The sequence below is a fragment of the Abrus precatorius genome, unplaced genomic scaffold (genome assembly GCF_003935025.1).
Source record: "Abrus precatorius isolate BTA unplaced genomic scaffold, Abrus_2018 Scaffold7, whole genome shotgun sequence".
Lineage (NCBI taxonomy): Eukaryota > Viridiplantae > Streptophyta > Magnoliopsida > Fabales > Fabaceae > Abrus > Abrus precatorius.
This window is the reverse complement of record NW_020874417.1, coordinates 10,837,525-10,859,628: the sequence shown is the minus strand read 5'-3', so window position 1 is coordinate 10,859,628 and position 22,104 is coordinate 10,837,525. Positions and strand designations below refer to the sequence as shown.

General features: G+C 32.7%; 1 protein-coding gene and 1 long non-coding RNA gene across 2 annotated transcripts; one reads left to right on the top strand and one right to left on the bottom strand.

Moving 5' to 3' along the window:
• Positions 1 to 1,852: 1,852 nt before the first annotated feature.
• Positions 1,853 to 2,159, bottom strand: LOC113873195. The gene is made up of 2 exons (XR_003505931.1): positions 2,073 to 2,159; positions 1,853 to 1,942 (listed from the first exon to the last, which is right to left on the bottom strand). It is a non-coding gene; the product is annotated as an uncharacterized LOC113873195 (long non-coding RNA).
• Positions 1,911 to 13,415, top strand: LOC113873194 (polyadenylate-binding protein 1-like). The gene is made up of 6 exons (XM_027511220.1): positions 1,911 to 1,942; positions 2,073 to 2,153; positions 3,954 to 4,024; positions 11,771 to 11,962; positions 12,051 to 12,157; positions 13,026 to 13,415. The coding sequence occupies exons 2-6, from the start codon at positions 2,138 to 2,140 to the stop codon at positions 13,072 to 13,074; spliced, it is 435 nt and encodes a 144-aa protein (XP_027367021.1). The 5' UTR covers positions 1,911 to 1,942; positions 2,073 to 2,137; the 3' UTR covers positions 13,075 to 13,415.
• The last annotated feature ends 8,689 nt before the right edge of the window (positions 13,416 to 22,104 follow it).

The following is a 22,104-nucleotide window of genomic DNA, read 5'->3' as shown; positions in this document are numbered from 1 at the left end:
AACTAGAGGGTGGATGATTTGGTAGCATCCTTAAGATGCTAGGAAACAATCTCAAGATTAATGGATAGTAGTCAAGGTTTTGGAAGAAACCCTAATAGAAAATGGTGTAAGAGGTTTCAAAGAGAGAGAGAAAAAGTCTCGTTCTTCTCATCGTAAAATACCTAGTAATAATAATAAGTTTTATTTAATCTATTAATGCTTCACTCTATTAATTTTTTTAACTGTTACATAATAATAAAAACTAATATAATCAATTATGGCTAATATTGAGAACTTACTTAATATTTTAAAAATTTTAAGAATAAATTGTTGGTGCATTACAGATTGAAAGAGTGGATATTTACTCTAATAAAAATAAAAATAATTATAAATTAAAAGTAAAAAAATATAATGTCTTTATATTATTTAATCAATAAATTATTCTACTCGTATAAAAGTAACACATAAAATTAATATTTTTTAGAAGATAAAACAACCATATTCTTATAGTTTTAGAATTTTGCAATATTTTCATTTGATTTATGCTTTTACAATTTATCTAAATTTTAAATATTCATACAATACAATCAATACTCATTAGTTAATTACAATACTAACCCACATTGAAAATAAATTTCTGACCAAGTTAAAATAAAAAACATGACATATGGATGGATGACTTAATTTTGTGACTCAGTAATGATTTATAATTTACATTCATCCTAATAATATTACATTTTACATTCATTTTTTCTAAAATAGTTTTAAGTATAATTTACATAACAAGAAAAGCGGTCACCGGCTCAAAGTTCAGGCAATCAGTTGGGTACGGTTGAGAACATGACTGTGAGCACATTTGCACGTTCCCAAATACGAGAGGGAGAGAAAGAAGAAGCATGAGCGCGAGCAGAAAACCACGAGGAACGGCAGGAAGGTGGCACCCTCAAATCCTTCTCCAAATGCTATCCAAGGTTGACAAACAGATGGTTTCTCTTCAAAGGGTCTCTCTCTCTCTCTCTCTCTTTATTTATATATATGAACAGAAAGTAACCCATCAATATATTTTATTTTTAATGCCTGCCCATTATTGTTTTGCTTCTAAAAGTTGAATAATTTCGGGAGTGGAACCTAGTTTGTTGAGATGGGTTGTTTTATTTACTTTCTCGTATTGGGGCATTAACCATCGAGCCTTGTATTGTGCTTTTTTTGGATTGTAGTGTCTACCTATTTGGCTTGTATATGTTTACCTTATTCAGTGATTTCAATTGTAGTTGATGGTCTTTGTGATTTTGACTCAATTGCTTTTGTAAATAATAACCTTTTGTAAGTGTTAGAATGATTTGGTATTTCTTTAATTTTAGATTTAATTTGGTATCCTACATTCTTATTTTGAATCCTTGGAATAATGATTTCTAGATATTGAGGTAGTTACGTGTGGATGTATTTGTTTTTTAATTTCTTAGATTTTGATTGAGTTGGAAATTTGTATGTCTTTGTGATTGCATTTATGGTTGTAGCTGAAAATTGGGTAAGTCCTTAGAAGCATAATAATAATTAGATGAGATTCTGTTGTCTTTTTTAAACTTTAAGTTAGATTATGCATTTTATTTTGTAAAAGGAGAGAGATAATGTACCAAAAAAGGAGAGATAATGTGCTAAAAAACATATGGGGATGGTAATTAGAATTGATCCTATCATAGTTGTATGAACCGAACCGAGCCGCTGGCCTGGTTAAAGTTCTCGAAGAACCGGTCGAAACATGCTTGAACTGTTTCTCTATATAAACCCCCTATGACAGTCTTACTCTCAAGGTGGGCTGTTCATCATTTCCTTTCTGTCCTGCCTCATGTGTTGGTAAATCTCTAATTCTTTCTTCCTTCACTTTGGCCTTGTCATACATGCATTAAGTTCCTTTGCATCAGTGTTGGTACTTGGTATGCTTTATTTTGTGAATATCTGGACTCTGTTTAACCATATATGTCGCCATTGCTCTAATTTGTTGGCAGTTGCAGATTGCTTGTGCTCTACTCTCTTTGAATTCAAAGATTAGTTGGAGAAATAAACTGGAGATAACCGATAAACACCAAGATCACCTGCGATCGTGGTGTGGTGAAGCGCTTGAGGGTTACTTATACCAATCCTGCTGTCACAGTTGACGATGCAACCCATCGCAGGTGCTTCTTCAATCAAAGGTGCTTACTGAAATATTGAGCCATGGCAGTGTGACTATGAGCATGTTTTAGACTATTTCCAACGAATTTATTTGATAAGGAAAGTTTAGGGCTTTTTTTAATTCAATTGGTGATTTTGGGGGAAAGTGATTGTTGTGGAAAACAAAGTCTAGTAGGAATTGATATTTCATAATTACAAATAAGGATTTAAAATTATGAAACTCTTCTTAAATATGAGATGAAATGTGATATGGAAACTACACTTTTTTAGTTATGATCGAAATCAAACTTCTGACATTGGCATACCCCAGTCTTAAAAGACACTTACTGGTGCCAGACAACACCAAGCTGGCTTTTGTTGAAGGCTTTTGGAAATTAGGATGGATTCTTTATATTGTAGATAACTAAGGTTGATATAATTATCATCAACCCCGATTTTTTGAACCTACTTGTATCTCTTTATTATTACTTCTGAAATATTATCTTGTGTTTTTAGAATCAACAATCTGGAGAATCAGAATATGGATAAGATATATGGTTACAACATGACATTGATATGTTCATGCTGTGAATTATAGCATGCAAATTTTGTTAAAGCTCATTGAACAACCTTGTGTGTGTGTAAGATGTGTACATAGGTACACTTAACACTCCCCACAGTGGTCAGAGCCTTGTGCGTTCTCAACTTAAGAAAAAGAAGAACTTGTCAATGTGGGGAAATAGGAAAGTGAAGGCTGCATTCATATAATCATGTTCATACATACATGCATGTATATGCATAAGTATGCATGCATATGTATCCATGTAATTTCTTTCTGTTGTATTAGCATGGGTGTACATTCAAGAAACTATACTTAGTGTGTCGAATATTTGCATACCTTTTAATGTTTATTGAACTTACTGTTTACATTTGGTTAATAGATATGAACTTAACTACTCCGACTTTCTATACTGCATCATAGTTAAAAAAACAGTTTTTATATTGTCTTCTCTCTTTCTTTTTGGTCCATGAACAATATTTAACTCCTTGTTGTTGGTGTTTCTGTAACATCCAGCTATATTTTGCTGGGCAGATATACTCCCACAGTTCAAATCCTCCTCACTTGTAGTTGTCTTTGGATGCAACCTGATATGAAAGCTTGATAAGAATTTATAAAGAGATTGTCAGAAATTTATGTTAAGGCTGAAATGAATTTTTTTTATTGATAGGAAAGAAAGCCAACTTTGTTTGGTTAATTTTATCAACAAAAATATTGTACCATGCAGGCATAGGATCTTTGGTCTGTTTCTTTGATGTCCTCTTTCATATGACATATGCAGTGCATAAAAAGATTTAAACTGTGATGTAGAACATTTTATCAAAACGTCCCAATATCAGTTACAAAAACGGAGATTGGAGAGAGGACTGGGGGGTTGTGATTGAAAGTTTCAATGACATAATCAGTTTTGTAGACAACAGGTCCCATTAGCAATTTCTGGTAATGGATTGTGGAGAGAACAGAGGAAGGACCAGGGAAGTGTGTGAAATGAATATGTAATTAAGTGGGTTATACAATAGTTTAGATATTTGTATACTTGGATGTAAGTTGACCTCATTATTCATAAATCTTGTGTTGCTAAATTTAATATATGGATTTAAAGTGGTGCAAGATGCCTGCCATCATTTTTGCAGTACAAGGCATATGTGATTAGTAAGACATTTTCATTTCTATGGTTTTTGTTAAATATTATTTACACATTTGAGGTATTTAATATTTATATCTTTCTATTAAATGATTATTTTATTTTATTTTTGATTTGAAGGTTCATCTGGTTCATCTACAACTCAGGATTTGAAGGAGGAAGTGGATTCTCGGTCTATCTATGTTGGAAATGTGAGATTCAAATATCCTTACTCTGCCCCTTTTCATTTCTTTTCTGCTGTATATAATGATTTGACATCACACCAAATGGCAATCAGCATAGGTAAAGAAAATAACCCTTAATTCACACCAAATATTTAATTAAACTAAAGATTCATAAGGTCTGACGACTCTTGCCATAAAAAAAAGATTCATAAGTCTTATAAAACCCAAGAGTCATCACATAAGTTCTGATCACATTTAAACTGTTGAATTTGGGCTTTAAGCCTAACTCAACCCCATAAGGTAGCTTGTAAGGTGGTGATTGCTTTAGCCTTTATAAGCTTTTGTTTAGCCATATCTATGGTCGATGTGAGATTTCAATACACCCCTTGGACATCTAGAGTGTGGATGTTAGGGTGACTGACATGGACCCATTAGTGAGTCAAGTAACAATCTGGCATGTGTATACTAGGAATGGAAAGGAGGCACATGTGAAAAGGAGTTAGTTATAATGGAAAGGAAGAGAGAAGTTAGTTATGGAAGAAAATGATTAGGGAGGCAGTGTGTGCCTAGAGAGGGAGGCTCTTGGTTCTATAAGTTGAGAGAGAGTGCTACTTTTATACCTTCTTTCATATATCATACATTTCATATACATTAACATTACACCATTTCAGATTTCTTCTGTTATTTACAATTATTTGTTATATTTGTGTTTGGTGAACCTAACATTGGTTCGACCTGCTGGATGCGAATGGAGACCCGTCTTCAAGATCGTGTCGAAGCAAACAAATCACATTTGGGATCGATAGAAGCAACAGTGCAGAAATTGCTAGCGATGATTGCGGGTTTACAAGACATGATATCGAAGGAGCAACAAGAGCAGTCCAAATTTCACGCACTCATTGTGAAATCGCTTAAGGAAAATGGTTGTTGTGTGGCGGACAACAAGGATGAGGAATCCGTGGGTTGGAATTATGATCGTTTCGGGGTTGTTAACGATGTTTAGATTATTGCCAAACGAGTTGAGTTGCTGGCTTTTGATGGAGCGGTTCCTCGTGGATGGTTTACGAAGGTGGAAATGTGTTTTCAAATCAATCAAATTGCAGCAGAATTGCAAATCCCAATGTGGCACAGGTGTGTATGGATGGGTCAGAGGTTCATTGGTTCACTATTCTCTTGGAAGTCTATCCTGATCTACAATGGGACCAATTCAAGAATGAGCTAATGGAGAGGTAAGTGGGTTGGAGGTGCAGAATCCTTATGAAGAACTTGCTGCACGTGGCTCAGTTCAAGAATATATCAAGGAGTTTGAAGTATTAGTTGCGTTAGTTCCTTGTCAACTGGAGCAACAATATGTAGGCTATTTTCTGAATGGCTTGAAGGAGAACATACGTTCATGGGTTTGTGTTCATAACCCTACGACATGCTTGAAGGCAATGCAATTAACCTGCAATTTGGAATTGGCGTTGCACAAACAAGGTGATCGTGTTTCCTGAAACACAATTCCACGATGGAATGTAGGACAGTGGAACCAAAGCGGGTGGGGCGCTGTGAAGCTTAAGGAAGGTGCTGCTGCTATTCCTCAACCAAATCGAAGAGAGCACTCTGTTTTTGATACTAAGAAGCACAGTGTATAATCTGACCAGCAAAGACATGGAAGAACAAAGAAAGAAGGAAGGGCCTATGCTTTCTATGTGGTCAGCGTTATGGACCATTACACAAATGTCCAATTGCCAAATTGAGAGTGCTTATATTGGGAGAGGATGAGTGGTTATCGAACGAAGGGGAAGGAAAGGTGGAGGATGCTAAAGTGGAGCAAGAAACGGTAGAGGCAGAATGTAGTGTGCTGGCTACTAGTCGAATTCTAGAATTTTTTGAAACGACAGATGTAGGGGCTGTGCTTTAAAAACATAAAAATTAGTAGGGGAAGTAAGGGGAATTTTGATTGATAGTGGTGCAACACATAATTTTATTTCTCCTAAATTGGAGTCATCCCTTGGGCTCAATTGTCATGGGCATTGTGAATCTATGAGGGTTTGTTTAGGGGACGGTTGTAAGGTGCTAACAGAAGGGAAATGTGCTGGAGTGGAAGTTGTGGTGGGAGGTTACCACTCTAATGTTGTTGCTGGGTGTTAGACTTGGGAGGATTGATTTGATACTAGGAGTTGCATGGCTTAAAACATTAAGAGATTTCATGTACAATTGGGATCAATTGATCATGAAGTTTTGTAATGATGAGAAATGGGTGGAATTAAGGGGCTGTGGCAGAAAAGTGATCAGGAATTTGTCCTTCAGAAGCTTGATGGGAAACCCAAGTGACTAGTTTGTAGAAGTTAAACTGCTCGTCTGAGAAAATTGTAGGGGAATCAAAGTGGGTGTGGTCTGAAGGGCAACAAAAGGAACTTACTCATTTGTTAGAAGCTTTTTCAAGGGTGTTTCACAAGCCTCAAGAGTTGCCACCAAAAAGGGGAAATCTGATATCCTTAAATTCAGAGCAAGGACCAATGAGTGTAAGACCATATCGTTATCTCCATTATCACAAAGATGAAATACAGAGGCAAGTGAAAGAAATGCTCCACGAAGGTCTGATTCAGCCAAGTAACAACCCTTACTCTAGTTCGGTGATTCTAGTTAAGAAGAAAGATGCAAGTTGGAGGATGTGTGTGGATTATCGGGCACTCAATACGGTAATAGTATCTAACAAGTTTCCTATCCTGGTTGTTGAGGAATTATTGGATGAGATACACGGTTCCAATTATTTTTCTAAATTGGACTTGAAATCCGGATGAAGGAGGAAGATATAGATAAAACAACTTTTAGAACATATGATGGGCACTATGAGTACATGGTTATACCTTTCAGGTTAACAAATGCCCCTTCTACGTTCCAAGTGGCTATGAATGACTTGTTTCAGCAATTGTTGAGGAAGATGGTTCTGGTCTTTTTTAATGATATCCTTGTTTACAGTCATACATGGCAGCAACATATGAAACACTTGGAGATAGTGCTGTCTACTCTGTTGCAGGGCAATTTCTTTTCAAATTTGAAGAAATGTCAATTTGAGAGGTCTCAAATTGAATATTTGGGACATATTATTTCAGGAAAGGGGGTTGCTATGGATCCAAGTAAGTTTCAGTCTATTTGGATGTGGCCTACTCCTAAAAATGTCAAGGAGGTTCGGGGATTCTTGGGTTTGACTATATATTATTGAAAATTCATTGAAGGGTATGGCAAAATTGAACAACCTCAACATTGGGTTCTGTGGTTGCCATGGGCAGAGCATCCTAATTCTACCAATACAACTTTTGAAGCATTATATGGTAGAAGTCCTTCCGCTGTGACCTGTTTCATTCTAGGTGAGGTGAAGGTTGAGTGAGGCTGTAGCAAGGGAATTAGTTCATTGTGATGAGACTCTCAAGCCACTCAAGTTTCATTTATTGAAGGCTCAGAACCTGATGCAGAAATATGGTAACAAAAATAGACATGATGTGCATTTTGAAGTGGGGGATATGGTGTTTGTGAAGCTGAGACCTTATAGGCAGCATTCGGTGGCCAAACAAATTAATCAAAAGTTGTCACCACGGGGGAAGTGGCTTATAGGTTGCAGCTACCTGAGACCTCATGAATTCATCCTATTTTCCATGTGTTAAAATTAAAAGAAGCTTCAACTAATCACTTAGTGGAGACAATGTTTCCTACTGGTTTGAAAGTGAAAGTGAAAGAGCATTATGCTTTAGAAGCCGTGTTAGCAAGTAGAGAGTGTTAACTAAGCAAGGTGAAAGAATTCAGCAGCTTTTGATTCATTGAAAAGGAAAACCAAGTGAAGAAGCTACTTGGGAAGATGAGTTTCTAATTAGAAGTCAATTTCCAGTTTTCAGTCTTGAGGACAAGACGGAGTTTGAAGGAGAAGTGACCGATGTGAGCCCATTAGTGAGTCAAGTAACAAGGCCCAAAATCTGGCATGTGTACACAAGGAAGGGAAAGGAGGCACATGTGAAAAGGGAGTCAGTTATATAGGAAAGGAAGAGAGAGAAGTTAGTAATGGAAGGAAATGATTAGGGAGGCAGTGTGTGCCTAGAGAGGGAGGCTCTTGGTTCTGTGCGCTGACAGAGAGTGCTATAGGTAGTATTGGGAAAGTGGTGGAACTAGGCAAGTTACATTGGGAAATCCACAAGGCTAGGTTAGTTGCACTTGAAATTGTAGGATTTTTTTGGCCAGATTTAGTGATATTATATTGGCTCCCTCTGCAGCGGAATTTCTTTCATCCACAAGTATCCATGGTTTACATTAAAACAACTCTTACTCTCTTCCACGTGCGCTGCCGTCCACTCAATGATACTTTTTGGACTCCACACCCCTCCACAAGTGGGTGCCACTAGTTCTTTACTAGGGCTCATAGAGTGTTATTGTTTCTTCTACGGTGCACTTTTGAGTTGGGAAGTTTGAGTAGGGAGCCTTACAATGAGTAGGACACCACAATGCAATCTCAAAACCTTAAGGCAATAGGTGCTTGGGTCCATCTCCTTATAGACTCCTAACTTGCTCATATCTCATTCCATGTGGGACTAATTAACACTTGACTCCAATAATATTAAACCAAAGTATCAATGACAATAATCAAGCCTAAAACATCTAACACAAGCCTACAAGAGAGAAGTGGAGACCACACAAACTTGAACACAACATTCCAACAACAGCAACACAGAACATGCAGCACCAAGCAAAGAAGAGAAGTGGACAGAACCAAGCAGCAATCACACACCATACCTGAGGTTGGGTGTTTTGGGAGAGGGGTTTGCATGCAGAATTGTAGTGATAGGGAGAGACGAGACAGGGAGTTGTTGCTGGGTAACAACCACACAAAGAAGGAGAAAAGACGGCATGTGGTCTGGTAAAGAGGCTGGATGGTCTGAAAAAGGACTCAAAATAGGTTTCATTAAGAATGGGTTGCACAACCTGACCTGCTTCACACACTCAATATGACTCATTTTGGAGTGCTGCTGCTGCAGTCCAATTCAACAAATTGATACACTACACTCCATGTCGCTCCACAGTAGTGCACAATATGCAGATGTTGAAGAAACTTGGTGTGGATGATCAAATGCGCTAACACACAATTTAAACAACCTTGTATAGCATAGAGAGCCAAATGTTTTGACTCAGCCCAAGAATGCTCAAAATCTAGGACCAACGCACCTGGACCTCTGGTTGCTCAATGAGCCATAAATCCAATCTAATTCCGAGGTCCACTTAAACATTGACACTTGTAACCCATAATGCTCGTGCACTTGCCCTCCCCTTAGGGGATCACGACTTTTTGGTCATTTGTTGTGGAAAGCAATCTAGCTTGACTTCTGCCCTACCCTCCCCTTCCTAGAACTTCCCATGCAGACACAGGTTCACCATTTCTCTCCACTTCTAAAATCCTCAAAGCATTCAACTGTTTCACCTATTTATCTTGTGAATACGCATCAGGGCGGTGAAATTCAACCAACACCAAGAGGCCCAGATACTTCTAAATAGTAGTTGTGTTAGACACTACTGTGTGGACACTTCAAAAACTTTTAGTTTCAGTTTTAAAAAAAATTTCACTTTGTTTGTAAAACTTGTACAGCATTACAAATTGGAATAACACAATAATTAGATAAAATTAAACATTTTATATTACCCACAATGACTCATGTTCATTTTAACACAAATTCTCTCCTCATTTAATATTTTTTAATTTAATATTAATTTTACACATTATATTATAATCGTGTTGTATTCTTTAATTGTTATAATTTGCTGAATTCCTGTGACTGTATTGTACTGTATTAGTGTTTTGTGTCTGTATTTGTGCTTCTTTGGCATTGTATTGTGCTTCAAACACTGCCACTGTGACCGTACAAAAACTACCATTCAAGCCACTAGTTGAGAGCAGAACCTCTCAAGAGTCTTCATAGCCTTTGGTAGCTTCTCTCCACTTCAGGTGTTCCTGTCACACTGAAGTGCTCCTCAACGTTGAGCAACCTATAGTAAGCCTCCTCCCATCAAATGTTGGAATCATCTTCAAATTCACCACTATGAACAGCTCCTCCAATATCTAGTGCTTTGATATCAAATTGACTGGAATCTGATACTTGTGGAGTGATGGTGACTGGCTCTCTGTAACAGAGGTAGACCTCTGTAATTCCATTAAAAATAAGATACCATGTCATTCTCGAGACCTGTGATGTCCCTCCCAAGTCCTCATTCTTCTTTCATCCCTCCTCCAACCTATTCCTCTCTCCCCATCGCCTTGTGTTCCATTCTATAATGCTCGGACCCTATTAGTGGAATTTGGTCCACAAGTGAATATTCTTTCATGATTTTCTCATTGTTGTTCCTCAGTGCTGATGCTCTTCTCCTCCCCTTATATTCCCCCATCAGGCAGTAATTAATTGTCTGTCAGGTGGCCTACACTCTCCCAAAACTTTTGTCAATTATAGAAAAAAACAATACAAGAGTAAGGCTGGATTGACAAAATTAAGAGTTTCTGATAAGCACAAGGAAAGCTGATTGGCATCACAATTGAAAGATTGCAGCCAAATATATTAGAGTAGCAAAAAAGATCATCTATGCATGACTCCTAGGTGATAGAGTGGCTGAAGAGTGCAGATCTTACCATTTTGCTTTGTAGTCTGCATTTTAACCTTTTTTCCCCATAGATATGAGTTTGGCTTGTCTATAAATCCGATTCCTTTGAGTGTAGCCAAAGGTGCCACAAAAAACCAGAAGGGGTTGTTGAATCTTTTCTGCTACAGTGAGTTGCATGCCTCTTGCATATGCTAGAGGCTTGCCTTGCCTGAGCCAAAAAAGCATGTTATCATGTTCTTAAAGTTTGTTAGTTTTTCCTTTCATGTATAATGGAAACCAAGATATTACTGTATTAAAACAATAGAAAACTGTTGCAGAATTACACTAAAATGGTCAATTCCCTACCCAGAGTATAGACTACAGGAAAACCTCTACCCAAGCTAAAGCTGAAGCTATACTAAAATAAACAGACGTCCTTCTCTCTCCTCCTCTTCACTCTTATGTAATTATTAATCTATTATGTTTTTCCCCCTCCCACGTTGATTCATGCAAAACAGTAAAAATCATAACAATTCAATCGATGCAATCTCACTAGCCACACGTCTCATATTTTTTTAAGGTCCTAGGTCTATTTCACTGGTCCACTACTAATTGGTCTCCAACAATATGCTTCTGTTTTTCTCTTGAATAGAAAAATGTTATCTGGCTGAGCGAGTTGCTTTATTGGCTGCAGATTTTAATATGGAATTGAATGCTAGATTCTTAAAAAATGAGCTTCTTGGCTGCTGAAATTAGTTTAATCTCCATTGTTTTGAGTAAGCCATATGATCTACATTGATTATTAATTAAGCTACCAAAAATGACTTCATTCTCTTACCTGAAAGTCATTAAAATAAAAGGTGGAAGCTGCTATAACCACAGGTTAATAACCAGGAAAAAATGAATACTCATACCCTGCCTTGCTGTGTGTCTAATTATATCTGGTCCATACTATGTGTTAATGCTTAATATCTCTTTAATCTTGTTATGTCCCTCTTGCTGCTTCCACAAAATCACACGCTTATGTATTTGATAAATTGACTGCGACAGGCTCTAGTGCATCTTACAATCACATTTCTAATGCATGTTGAATTTTTTTTCTGGGCAGTTGTTATTTCATATAATTTTGTAAATTTTTAACTGAATAATGTGATTCATTAACACTTAATTATAATTCAGGTTGACTATGCATGTACATCTGAAGAAATCAGGCGACATTTTCAAGGATGTGGAGCTGTGAACAGAGTGACAATTCTGACGACCATATCTGGTCAACCAAAAGGATTTGCTTATGTTGAGTTTGTTGAGGTTGATGCTGTTCACAATGCTCTCTTTTTAAATGAATCAGAACTGCATGGTCGGAAACTGAAGGTCTTTAATGGATAATCACTGTAAATGCAATTAGTCACTCCAATAATTTGTGTTTGAATTTTACTTAAAATTCTGGTGTGCTCTTCAGGTCTGTGCCAAGCGTACAAACATTCCTGGAATGAAACAGTATTCTGGGAGAAGACCTTTTGCTTCAAGATATAGAAGGCCTTCATTCCATCCTCAACCTGGTTATGGGTAAGCGATTATCAGATTTACCTTGGATATTGATAATGGCTTGTGTTGCTTTCAATTATCTTTGCTTTTGTCATGTGTAAATTTGATGTCTTAGAAAGGTGAAATATTAGGTTGTATATGTTTCTAGTCCCTATAAATATGATTTCTTTGATATTGATTATTCAGAAATTTTTAGTTAGTTTTGGTCCCCACAATTTTTTTAAAATAGTTTTTGTTCTCACTTAATAATGATGTAACAAGCATTTAGCTATGTCACATCACATGTCACCAAAAAATGTATTTTCATGTCGTCATTAAATAGTGATTATTTTCAAAAATTGTAAATTACCAAAGCTATTTTTTCTTTTTGAAAAAGTAAAATAAAATAAAACTATATTTGTGAGGACTAAAAACATATTTAAACAAAATAATTTTTCTTGAACCGGTGCTTTTCGTCTGACCAGTGCAATTAGAAAGTATAAGGATTTGTTACTATCACATTAACACTTTTAATGATAGGTCCCTTCACCTTCAATTTTTTAAATCTCAACTTAAGGGCCAAAAGTTAAAGAGGAGTGTTAGGAATACACTCTTTAACACACTTTTAGTTATTGGATAAAATTATTTGAAAATTACGAAAGTGCAAGAGATAATTATTAAATTAGGAGTGAGAATCATTAAATTAAAAGTAAGACTTACATGATTTTTTTTAGAAAGAGTGATAAAGAGTGTTTTCATTTCTGAAAGTTAAAAAAAAGTTATTTGTTCCAATGCAACAATATTAATGAAAAATGCCAACAGTTCTCATGGTGGGGTACAAGACAAATTTATATTGAGCATCTTCCTTCAATCTTCTGTTATCTGATGGTTATACCCTTTTGATGTGCAGAAGGTTTCCAAGGTTTGGCCGACCCATGCAATATTACAGGCCATACTAATGGTCAACCACAGTTTAATGGCTGGTTGATTGCAAATCTGTGAGATGATGAGGACAAGGCATTCTTAATTTCCCATTATAATAATTTCCATTGATGGAAACAAGAACGTGTCTCTAAAATTGCATACCAAACCTATTGCCCTTGCCTTTTTCAACTCTGGATTTGTGCTATGAACAATTGACATTGACTGCTTAGTTACTGAACTCGTATATTCCTTGATGTTTGGCATTTAGGTTTGCTCATATATCTGTTGATTGGATAAGTATGTGTGGAAAGTCCTCTATAGGTTCTTTCTTTGAACTTCTGAAATTATCAACTTCTATGTTTGATTTATAAATAAATGATTTCAACTTTGTGGCATTGAATTACTTCTGTGATGAAATAAGACACCAAAGCTGGTTTGAAGTAGGTTTTTTTGGGTCAACTAGTTTGAACAAATTTAGCTATGGTTCTATAGTTATTTTGGCGCTATTCTTCAATGAAAATTACCATTTCACCTCGATCATAAAATGTGATAACATTTTTTGGTCATCTTATACTTAGGTGAACTCTAATTTTAATTAGAGGATAACATTAAAAATGCATAAAGAATTGCACTTAAATACTGTTCTTAGAGAAAATTATTTTTGTTTTAGAAAATTAATAGGCTTTCGGGGTCTTATTAATTTGATTAAGATGTTCACCTGCAGATTAGTCTTAAATCATGTGTAGTTCTCTTCAATTCTTTTTTATGTTTGTAGCATTCTGTGTTAATCCTTGAAAACAGTGTTATCAAAATCGCAATCTTAATCTTTTAGATTGTGTGATCCTATGTTCTTTACCCCACTGTGTGATCTCAGTCATATGTAGGATTTGAATTTGTAGGATCGGCTAGAATCGTGATCTTTCACCTTTGGATCTTAGGTTTTTAGCTCGGATTTTCATGATTCGATTTAAAAAAAGCCATTTCCGTGGCAGCGTTTTTCACCTTTCAAAGATGCCTTCCATGGTCACATGCATTTCCATGGTCCTTTCGGTGTTGTTTCCTATGGTTTTTGGTTTCTCTTCTCTATGCTATTGGTTCAATTTGTGGTTTTTATCTGTTTGTGTTGCTTTTGTTCGCAACTCTGTTGTGTTTTCTGTCTTTAACATATTTTGTTTTCCTTTTCCATCATGCCAATAATTTTATCTCACATATTTCTCTTCCTTTTAATTAAAAATTTGTACAAATTCATTGGATGAATACAATTTTTGTATGCAAGCATTTCGAATTTTTTTTTTTTTGTAATTATATTTTAAATAAATGTGAAGATAATTTTATTCTTTTTCTTTTTAGTATAAAGCTTATTTCTGTACTTTTCTTTTTTGCTTTAAATCACCGATATATAAATACCAAATTAGGTTATGTTTTTTTATTAAATAAAAAGCGTCGTTACGATCACAGTAAAAATACAATTTTTATTATTCACCTTATTTGTGAGCTTAATAATTTTAAATAACAATAATTGCATAAAGAATATAATTATATGTTACTAAAATAAATTTAGAAACGCATAGTCTTAGAATAATGACCAAAAGTATATGATTGTAATAAATATAAATTAATTGCAAGTCCTGCATATTATTAAAAAAAAAACAAAACATATTAGTAGATTCATGTGTTTTGAAAAGTATAAACGAGTCATTATGATTTATCAAGTTTTTATGTAATTTCTATTTTTTCCAAAACTAATACTATTAATTACTCATTTAATGTTTCTTAAAAGACTACAAAATGAATAAAAATATAAACAAATAATATTAACCATAAATTAAAAATAAATACAAATAGTGTAAAATAATATCTTACTTTCTAACTTATTTTTATATTACAAATTTGAGTTCTTATTCTTGAGTCAGAACATTTTTACAAATTATATTTTTTATCCATGTTAAATAACGTAATTTATTATTAAATATTTATTTATTTATTTATTTATTTATTTATTATTATTATTGTTGTTGTATTTCTTTCAAATATAGCTTCTTTTAATTTAATTTTATTATTAATTCTTGATATATTATACCTAATTGAAAGCTTTTATCAAGTAAATCAACTTTATAAAATTTTATAAAAAATGAAATAAAAAAATATTTTATTACATTATTTTATTTTATTGTGTGATGTGTTATTGAAAATGAATTAATATTAAATTTTTAATAATATATTTACAAATGTCTAAATTATCTTAAATTTGATATATATGATGGTAAAAGTAATATAAAATAATTTAATAACAAGTTATTAAGATGTGTATGTATTTAATATGTCAATAAATTTTAAGTATAAAACTCATGTTTCTTTAATTTAGTCTCATTTAATATAGTAAAATATTTTTATTACTATATTTTTATTAATAAAAATATTTTATTTTGTTTAATTTTTGTTTATAAATTTATTCTAATATTAAAAATAACTATGCAATGCACCGAAATATTTATTTATTTATTTCAGTTTTAAAATATCCGTACATTACGTCAAAACTTGATATATTTTAGACAAAAAATATTTAAATAAAAGTGATAATAGATGCTTGAGAATAATAACAGTCACTTCTCAAAATATTTATCAACTCATTCTCCTAAAATGCTTTTATAATTAGTTATATAATTAGTTATATAATATCTTAACATAGGTCTAATTTGACTAAATTTCTAAATAAATATTTATAGAAAAAAAGTTAATATAAAAAATTATAAAAATTTTCTCATAAGGTAAAAATAAATTATATTTCTTAGTTAAATGAGAGAAATTTTAAATAAATAGTGAAACTTATGTTAATTTTAATTTATAAGAAATTGATTCATATTACTATTTGATTTTCGACTTTTATAATATTTCTTAAAAAATTATTCAAATTACAGCATAATGTCATTAATATTATAGTCAACAAAGATCTTATTCTTTATAAAAAGTCTTAGATTTTTTTATAAACAAAACTTAAATTTAAGTCTTGTGTAAAAAAAATTATTGAATGAGTTTTGTGCAAAATAGCTAAATAAATAATATAAAATATTTATTTTATAAAAATTAGGTTTAGATACATTATTAGTCTTTATAATATAGGACATTTTATTTTAAGTTTTTATAAAAAAAATTAATTTATTAATAAATATATTAAAAAGTTAAAATTTAGTTTATATTATTAATTTTTTTATTAAAAATTATTTTTACTAATAAAGAGCTAATTTAGTATTCTTACGTAGTGGCATGATATATTATTTAATTATATTATATTATATTATTTAAAATTAATATTTATAAATAAATTATTGAATATATTTTAAATATTTGTAAAAAGGTCCTTCCTATGATCCGTTCCCATTCACGCTACCCCACCCCGCTCCCAACTTCAACCCCTTCTCCTTTCCCTCTCCCACTCTCATACTGTAGAATATAGTATTGACAACCGTACTTTGAGTGAGATAAACAACACCAACAATCCCAACTCTCTTTTGCACTCTCTGGAGCTCAAGGTAGTGTGGAATCATAAATAACACAATCATATGGGTCAAATCTACCCACCAGTCTCTCAATGAGGCGAACAAGATTGTTTAGGCCAACTTGCTCCAAGGCCCAGTGGTCCCTGCTTCTTCAAGGCCACCATTGTCAAATCCATCTGAAATGGTTTCAAGTGGGAGCCACTTTGGGAAGTTGTGGAAGTTCTTGGAGTAAGAACACGTGGTGACGAGTGTTATTCTCACCCTTTATTGTTGCAAAAGCTTGGAAAGTTCAAGCATGGGATTAATGTGACTTACTGTTGAGGGTGGGAAGTGCAGAATTTGGTGAGGGAGAGTGTAGGATTGGAGAAGGGGAGGGTGGGAGTGGGAGTGGGGAACGGGGTGGGGGAGTGAGGGTTAGGAATGGGCAGCGGGAAAACGGGAAGGAGAAGAGGTGATAGATTTATTACAAAGATATAAAATATATTTAGAGAATTATTTATAAATATTATTTTAAAAAATAAAAAATAAAAAATAAATAATATGTTGAGTTAATTTTTTATTAATTAGTTCAACACTTTATAAAAATAGTCGATAAAAATTAAATTTTATAAAAAAAATAAAAATTTATTATAAAATATATTATATTTATAGAGACTAATCACGTATTAAATTTTATATTTTATAATTTATTAGAAGTTGTTGAAGTTTATTTATTTTTTATTTTATTAAATTTTTATTTTAGATAAATATTAAATTTTTAGTATTATATTATGTTTTATAATAAATAATTTTTTATTTATTTTTAATAAATTTATTATTTCAGATGTTGAGATTGAATCATCAATTATATATAAAATTTTATTTTTTTTATATAATATTATAAGCAATCGGATGAATTTGGGTTAGGTGAAGAAAATTTCTTCAAAACTAACACAATCTATAAAATTTTGATTAAGTTAAGTTATTTTTTATATCAAAACCTAAACCCTAAATCCATAAATACTTGCAAATACAACTTATTTTATATTTAAATCATTTATTTTTTAAACTTATTATTTTAAAATTAAAATTAACTCTATTTAGTTTGTGTAACACTCCAAATTTTTCTCTTTTCATAAATGATTTTGTATTATGTTAACCTCATTTAATTAAAAGTAAGTAGTACAAAGAGACTTGAGAACTAGAATTTTTTTTAGTAAAATTTATCGAAACAAGTCCGATAGGTAAATAATCAAGTAATATGAAAAGGAAATAAAAAATTTTATTTAACATTTTAGAATATCTAAAATATTTTTATGAATTATAAGAAATTTATAAAGATCCAAAAATAGAAAATAAATAAAATTGTAAAATTTAACTAAAATGACCAAAATACCCCTAGAAATGCCTAGAATGGAGGTCCATTTTGGACAAGCAAATGAAGGAGATAAATTATGAAATTTTTATGATAGACTGCCCATGTATAGAGGTTATGGACTTGCAAGTATGGAGCCAAAAGACTATGTATAGAAATTACCTAAAAATCACCCAAAAAGAGGCCCAAAAACCAAGTGTATATGAAAGAAAGTGGGTTAGAAATAGTAGTAAGGAGCCATGTGAGACTAATCATGATTAAGGGATAAGGTCATTTATGGTTTAATCTCAGCTAGATGAGCATATTCCATAAGAACCAATGAAATTAAGCCAAAACAACAAGATAAGTATTCTAGAAGATAAGGCTAATGATGAATAATTTGTGGACTAATCCTCATCCAATGGATCTAATTGGACCATGACCATGGCCATTGAATTTGAACTAAATAGGTTTCAAAAATTAATTGGAATGATTGAAATGGAACTAGGAAAGTTAAAATCTAACTAGAATTACAAAACTATAAAAAAAGGGGCAATTTTGGACATTTACACATGTGCACATGAATAGGCTTGTAGAAAAAGCCAAAAAGGAACCAAAATTGAAAATTAAGACTTGTGTGAAAGAGGATGGAACCGTGAGATGCATGAGAGTGGGCCAACATGAAGAGATTTTCTATATAAAGCCATGCATGAAGGAGAAAAAGACTCTTATTCTAATTCTCATGCAACCAAGAGCTCTTTACTTCTTCTTCATCTCTATTCTCTCTATACACATCCAAGTTCATCTCAAACATTTTACTTGAACCCTACAAGTTAGATCACCTAATACCCTATCATAAGGATCTTGAATCAAGCCTTTAATCCCACAAAAAACACCAAGATACCCCACAAAATCAACCAAGCTCCCAACTTTCTTTTTGTATAATATTTGGCACTCGAGGAAGTAGGAGGCCAAGGAAGGAGATACTCATTTCCAAGAGGTAAAATAAAGCAAAAGGAAAGAAGAGAAGGATCACCCAAAGATCAAGGCAAGATCAACCCAAAAACACCAAGTAAAGGGAGGGTACTTTTCATAATCAAGGGGAATACCTTGTTTAAATGGTTTTTAGTCAAGGGGAGCCTTAACCCTTTTGGTTGTGATTGAAGTTGTGTGTGTTGATGAACCCATGATTAAAATTTTGATTGAAATAAATAAATGCATGAAAATCACTAAGAACCACAAAGTGTTTGATGATGATTTTGCTTGCTATGTAGTTGGTTGTATGAAAATTTTGCATGTTTCATTTTGTGACTTATTCTTATGATGATATCTAAGTTGGATTCATGATCTTCTTTTGATTGAAATTATTTTGGAGTCAAAATAAATTTCTAAAGTATTTTTGAAAAAATTATGAAAGAAACTCCTAAAAGGAAATTGATTAAAAATGGAAAGTGACTATGATGAAGACCCTTGGACTTTTGGACATATTTGGACCTATGGACTACATGAAAAAATGATGAGAACAAGCTTTAAAATAATAAATTTGAAAGATTGAACCTAAAAACAAAAAAAATAGGAAGATACCATGGACTTGGACCAAAAATACCTTAGATATGCAAGATCCTTATCCACATGTGTGGTAGGACCAAGAGAATGATTTGGACCATATTTAGACATGAATTAATAACCTTGAACACATGGAAGACATAATGGACAATTTGATGCTTACCAAATTGGAGACAAGGACCTTTTCTTAATTAATAAAAAATATAAGGATTAAAGTGTAAATAATGTAAAATATGAGAAAATCTTTAAAAGTGTTTTTTTTAGTATTTTATTCATGAAGATAGTAAAATTTATATTATTTTCCAGCTGGGTTTATTTTATTTGGGTTTATATTTAATTAGTTATGATTTTTATAAATTTCTGTTGCATGAAAATGGTATTCTGGAGCAGTATATCTTGACTTATTTTCGTCTCATTGTGTGTTTAGAGAGTTATTTTATTGACATTTTTCTACGAAAATATACTTCTCAATGGAAGTATACTCACTGGTTTCATTTGATTTGGAATTGAAATAAAATAGTTATGAATTATTGAATATTCGGTTATGTGTAAATGTTTTCTGAGAACTGCGTACTTTAAATCATTTTATTCTTATAATTCAAGTGTAATTGTATTTTATTTATATTTTTATATTAAACTATAATTTATGAGAAAAATATGCTCACTGAGTTTGATCAATTTGGAATTAAAATGAATTACTTATGATTTTCTCAAAGTGCTGTTGTATGAGGGTAACATTTTGTGCATGCTACTGAGAAATATCCTTTCATTTTAAAATGTATAAGTGGCGTTATTTTATTGTTATTTTTGTGTAAAAATAGAGACTATAAGAGAAATATCCTCATTGGTTTGATGAATTTTGGACTTAAAATAAAATAGTTATGACTTTTCTAATTAGCTGATTCTGATAAGTGCGTTAGTGTGAGTAATAGAAAATCTTTAGGGCTTAATCTGGAATCTGGAAGTTAAAAATTTTTAATGATATTTTTCCGTGAAACTAGATAACCAAATTAAAAGGATGCCACTAATTTAATGAGTTTTGGTGATGAATTGAATGATTTATGATTTTTCCAATATGCTGTTGTTGAATTGTGCCATTCTGTGACATGAACTGAGAAACTGAAGCACGAACTAATATCTGTGAATATTTTGATTTTGAAAGTATTTTTAAATGAAAATATATATGTTAAGTAGAATAAACTCACTTGTTTCATGTATTTTGGATGAAAAATGAATTTATTATAAATTTTTTAATGTGCTGGCTGTTTAGTGAATTAATCTGAGAATAGCAGAGATGAATTGAGGTTTAATGAAATTTTAAAGTGCTTGAATTTTGAATGTAATATTATATTATAGTAGACATTTAAAGGAAAAAAATATTGGTGATTTCATGATGTTTGAACTTGTATTGAATTAGTTATGAATTTTACGAGTTAGTTTATGAAATCTGGAAAATTTTGATTGTTAAACATGTTCATGTAATTGATTGTTCTCTTGAAATAGAGATGTTATAATGTACCTAGTGGACAATTATTGGCTATGATATGCTTTGTGTTTATGATTGTGAAAGAGGTTGAATACGCCACCATACAGGCGAGGAGCAAATAGTGTTGGTCTGACCATAGGGGATAGGAGAGTGCCCAAGACTTACAGGGGACCAAGTCTAGCTAACTTGTATCGTAGGCAGTGAGAACTTTGCTAGCCTATCCTGACAGGCACTAGAGCATACCAAGATTGGTTTGAGTGTGGGCTGCTGGTAGTGATCATAAAGTGAGAATTGTGCAATTATGTTCTGTCTACGGTGAAGGGAGAAGATGTACCTATGACACTAACTGGATTGCAGACACAGAACTTCCAATCTCAACCTGAAATTAAAATGTTGGATAATTAAATTAATTACTCCATGGAGGACTCGAAAATAAAAGATACTAAATGATTATTGCTTAATGCTTGAATGTTATTTTGTTCATTTAAGCAAATATATTGTTTAATGCTTGGTATTGTTGATGTCTAATTGATGTTTTGTTCGTTTAAACATGAGTATTGTCTATTCGATTGTTTATGAATATTCGTACTCACCCCTATCTTTTTCTATGATGTGTCCAAAATGTATATGGATGCAGAATGAATGAAGGTGCACTAATTAATCCTACGCGTACCATGACCTTTAGTATGGGGACTGGAGAGTGGAGTTTCAATGACTCCAACCAAACCATCATATTTCAAGGCTTTATTATCTTAACTATATTTATTGTTAATAATCCCTATGTTAGTCCTACATTATACAAGGAGAAGCTAGAATGAAGGTCCTTTTTCCTTTCTGCCATGCAGTTGAATACTTTGGCATTGATCTCGACCCTCCTCCAGGAGGATTGGATGAATAAGGAAGGAGTCAAGAGGAGATGAGGAGTTTAGTTTATCTATGTATTATGTGTAATATACTATCATACTCTATTATCCTTCCTTGTAATGTTCCATAGTTAAATAATTTTGAGAATAATCTAGACGGTATGTAATATTATATTATGTACTCTAAATATTGTGTTTGAGGACATAAATATAATATGCATGTTGATGTGTATACATTTGAAATTGAGTAGTTATTAAACGCTTTAATTTATTCTTTATTCACCACAAGAAATGGGATGACATTGAGAAATACTTATTGA